General features: G+C 58.6%; 1 protein-coding gene across 1 annotated transcript; it reads left to right on the top strand.

Annotated features, from left to right (window-relative positions):
• LOC121729468 lies at window positions 1-2,244 on the top strand. The gene has a single exon (XM_042117990.1). The coding sequence runs from the start codon at window positions 1-3 to the stop codon at window positions 2,242-2,244; it is 2,244 nt and encodes a 747-aa protein (XP_041973924.1).
• Window positions 2,245-4,184: the final 1,940 nt, after the last annotated feature.

The following is a 4,184-nucleotide window of genomic DNA, read 5'->3' as shown; positions in this document are numbered from 1 at the left end:
ATGTCAGGAGGTGATGGTAGAAGTCAAGGGGGGGGGTCTAGGAAGACTAAGAAGAAGGGGGGGAATGTGAGTAGGAGTAGGAGTAGGAGTAGAAGCGCGGGGGGTACAGATTCCGACAGGAATAGAGGTAAGAAGGGAGTAATGCCTTCTGACAGGGCTGTTGCTGGACCTTCGACGAGTAGTTTGACGGTATCTGGTGGCATTACTCTAGGAGAGATCCTAGGTGATGACTGGACGATGCCATCTGTGCCGGTTTCGATGTCAGAGTCGGAGCCCGTGACTCGCAAACGTCTGTATTCGGAGCGTTCCGGCTCTGATACTGAAGGTACAGATGTTGCGTCAGGCAGGGCCAAGAAGGTGCCCACTGCTAGGCGTGGCAGAGGCCGTGGGACGGCCAGTTTGTTGACGGCGGCTCGACAGGCCCTAACGGAGAAGGAGGCACAAAAAGCAGAGGATTTTGTGTCCTCCCTTGAGAGACAATCCTTCCGGAAGTCTCCGGTGAAGGAGGTAACGTGCGAGAGGCCGGGTCCTTTGGATCTTGACGTGGATCAGATGGCGGCTGACGATCTGATGACCACGGCTGTAGGAAGGCTCGACGATATTCTCTACATTGCTAGCAGATCCACTAATCTTAAAGGTGGATATGCTAGCCAGATTCGTCGAGCCACCGGGGTAATCAGGTCTGTCCTGGAGACCCTGACAACGAGAACGGAAGTGGAGGAAACGCGCCGCCTCCGGGCCGATAATAATCGGCTCCAAAGAGAGGTGGCCAATTTAAAGGAGGAGGTGCGCGCTTACCGGCGCGACTTCGAAGAAGCAAAGAAGGCGGCAGCAATTCAGCGTCACTCTATGTTGAGTGAAGAGCAGCTGAGTACTCTGGAGGGCAGCATAGCCCGGATGGTCGGTAATATGATCGACGGCCGGCTTGCTGCCATCAAGGACAGGCTGCCGCCTCCTCAGATTATTCGCCCGCCACTGGCGGCGGACCGAAGGAATGCGGCACGTGAAGCTAGTGGTGTCTCTTCGGCACCGGCGCCAGTGGTGAGGGAGAAGTCGCCGATTATCGGGACACCCAGACAGTCGGCTCCAATGGAGATGTCCTCTAGTGGTCGAGAGGAGTTTCCTCCACTTCCCGTTCGTCCTGTGACGCGCCCTGCCCCCGCCAAGACACCTGTAGAGAAGAGCAAAGGCAAAGGCAAGGGCAAGAAGACTAAGGAGACAGAATGGACCAGCTTTGGTCCTTCTGTCTCCAAAGAGACGTCGAAGGGTCGTGAGTGTCGCACGGAGGAGGTGCAGCAACTTTCGTCGCAACCGGTGCCTGTGGTGGCTGAACCGCAGCCGCAGTCGGGGCCGGCAGAGGGTTGGTCGGAGGTCGTCCGCCGCAAAGGGGCCAAAAAGCCCAAGGCAAAACCCAAGGAGGCACCGAAAAGTGCCCCCAAGGGTAAAAAGTTGACACTCCCGAAATCTGAGGCCATTATCGTAAAGTTGCGCCCAGAGGCCCAACAGTCGGGAGTGTCTTACGGAGAGGCGCTGACAAAAGCCAGGCTGGCGATAGACCCGCAAGAGTTCGGGTTGGGGCCTTTAAGGATCCGCAACTCGGCGACGGGGGCCCGATTGATCCAGGTTCCCGGAAGGACGAGTGGGGACAAAGCGGACAAATTGGCCAGCAAGTTGGCCTCGGTCTTGTCGGATGTGGCGGACATATCCAGACCCGTTTTGACTGCGTGTTTTAAATTGACGGGTCTGGACGATACTGCCGACGCTGCCAGCATTAAGGCAGCGGTGGCAAAGGAGGGAGGCTGTGCCCTCGAACAAGTCTGGGTGGGGGACATCTTCCGCAGTTTCCGTGGAAATGGTTTTGCGAGGATGTCCTGCCCAATCACTGCAGGCAAGGAGCTGCTGAAGCGGGGCAGTCTCTGCGTTGGCTGGAGTCGAGTCAGGGTCGTACATGAGGGGATGCGGTCCAGGCACTGTTTTAGGTGCTACGAACTGGGGCACTCCGCCATTATGTGCCCCTCGAAGAAGGACCGCAGCGAACTTTGCCTGCGGTGCAGCCAGCCTGGGCATAAGGCCAACACCTGCACATCGGAGCCTCACTGCGCTGCATGTGCAGATGCCGGTCGTAAGGCAAACCACATCATGGGGGGGAAAACCTGTAATCCCCCATCCACACGTAGTAAAGCTCTCCCCCTAAGACCAACCGGAAGAGAGCAGGAGGCGCCTGAGGCCGAGATGTCAGAGTAATGCCAGGACATCTCGGCTTCTTACAGGCGAACGTCAACCACTCTGCTGCGGCGCAGGATCTTCTCCTGCAGTCAATGGCGGAGTGGTTAGTTGATGTGGTGGTGGTAGCGGAGCCTTATTTTGTGCCTCCCCTGCCGCATTGGGCAGGAGATACGGATGGCTCTGTTGCCGTTGTCTCGAGGCAGGTTAGTGGCCCCCCCCTCATACCCAAAGCGAGGGGGCCGGGTTATGTGGTGGCAGTCCGGGGAGAAATTGCCATTGTAGGCGTGTATTTCTCCCCGAATCAAAATTTAGCGGCCCTGGAGCGATTTCTTGACACTCTAGGGCCACTCATAAGACGGTTGGCTCCTCTCCCAGTGGTTGTGGCGGGGGACTTTAACGCAAAGTCCTCAGCGTGGGGTTCCCCGGTCACAAATCCTAAAGGGAGAGAAGTGGAAGAATGGGCGATGGTAACGGGGCTGTCTCTTATTAATCATGGGACAGTCCCGACTTGCGTGCGATGGAACGGGGAGTCAGTGGTGGATCTGACTTTCGCCACGCCCGACATCGCACGCAGTATAGGAGGATGGAGGGTGGTCACAGAGTTGGAGACACTCTCAGACCACCGTTATATTCGGTTTGAGGTGTCTCCGCCCTCCAGGTCAAGTCCGGCGTTGTCCAGAGGTCGTAGCAGATTCCCGCGTTGGGCATTATCCAGGCTCGACCGGGAACTGGCAGAGGAGGCCGCAATTGTCGGCCGCTGGTGTCTCCCGTCGACGTGGCATGGTCAGGGGGTTGATGAGATGGCTGGCTGCTTTGGTGACGTACTCAAGAACGTCTGCCAGGCAGCCATGCCAAAAGTTTATGGTCCGCCCCCTCCACGTCGTTCGGTTTATTGGTGGTCGGCCGAATTGACGGACCTCCGCGCTGCCTGCAATGCGGCGCGCCGCGCCTGGACACGGAGCGAGATGGTCGGCTGCACAGGGCCTACGTCGAAAAGAGGGAGACCCTGAAGCTGGCCATGAGCCGAGCTAAAGAGGCAGCATGGTTGGAGCTGGTAGAGGGTCTTAATAGTGACCCTTGGGGTCGACCGTATAAAAGGGCGCGGGATAAACTCCGCGTCCAGTCGACCCCGTTGACGGAATCGCTCCAACCGGAGCTGCTGGGGAGCATCGTCAGGGAACTGTTCCCTGCCCACCCAGCTGAATTTGCTCCGCCTCGCATGGCTCGGCCAACGCCGGACTTGGCCTTGGAGGAAGGTGTTCCGCCACCCGTCACTGACCAGGAAATGGAGGCGGTTCTGTCCCGCCTCCGTGACAAGAAGAGGGCGCCGGGTCCGGACGGGGTGCACGGGAAGGTGCTGTCATTGGCACTCGTGCACCTCGAGGATCCCCTTCGGGAACTGTTTGACCAGTGTCTTCAATCTGGGCAGTTCCCGAAGGGTTGGAAGAGGGGCCGACTCGTCCTTTTGCCTAAAGGAGGTCGGCCACCGGACCAGGCGTCGGCGGTAAGGCCGATAGTGTTGCTGAACGAAGTCGGGAAGGCACTGGAACGTATTGTGGCTTCACGACTCGTTCAGCACTTGGAGGAGGGCCCGGGACCGAAACTGTCCAATCATCAGTACGGTTTCCGGGCTGGTCGGTCTACCGTCGACGCCATGCGGTACCTACGGTCGGTGACGCAGGAGGCGGAACGCGAAGGGGATGTGGTGTTGGGGGTGTCGCTCGACATAGCCAATGCTTTCAACAGCCTTCCTCACAGCGTGATACTTGGGGCACTGGAGTACTTCGGTGTCCCCTTGTATATCAGAAGGCTGGTGGGAGATTGGCTCTCCGACAGAGAGGTCGTGTGGGAGAACCGGGACGGGGTCCTGGTGTTGGTGGAGGTCGACTGCGGTGTCCCACAGGGGTCGGCACTTGGGCCGGGTCTGTGGGTCATCGGCTACGACTGGGTCCTGCGAT

Source organism: Aricia agestis, chromosome 8, assembly GCF_905147365.1.
Source record: "Aricia agestis chromosome 8, ilAriAges1.1, whole genome shotgun sequence".
Taxonomy (NCBI): Eukaryota; Metazoa; Arthropoda; class Insecta; order Lepidoptera; family Lycaenidae; genus Aricia; species Aricia agestis.
This window is presented reverse-complemented; position numbering and strand designations above follow the sequence as displayed.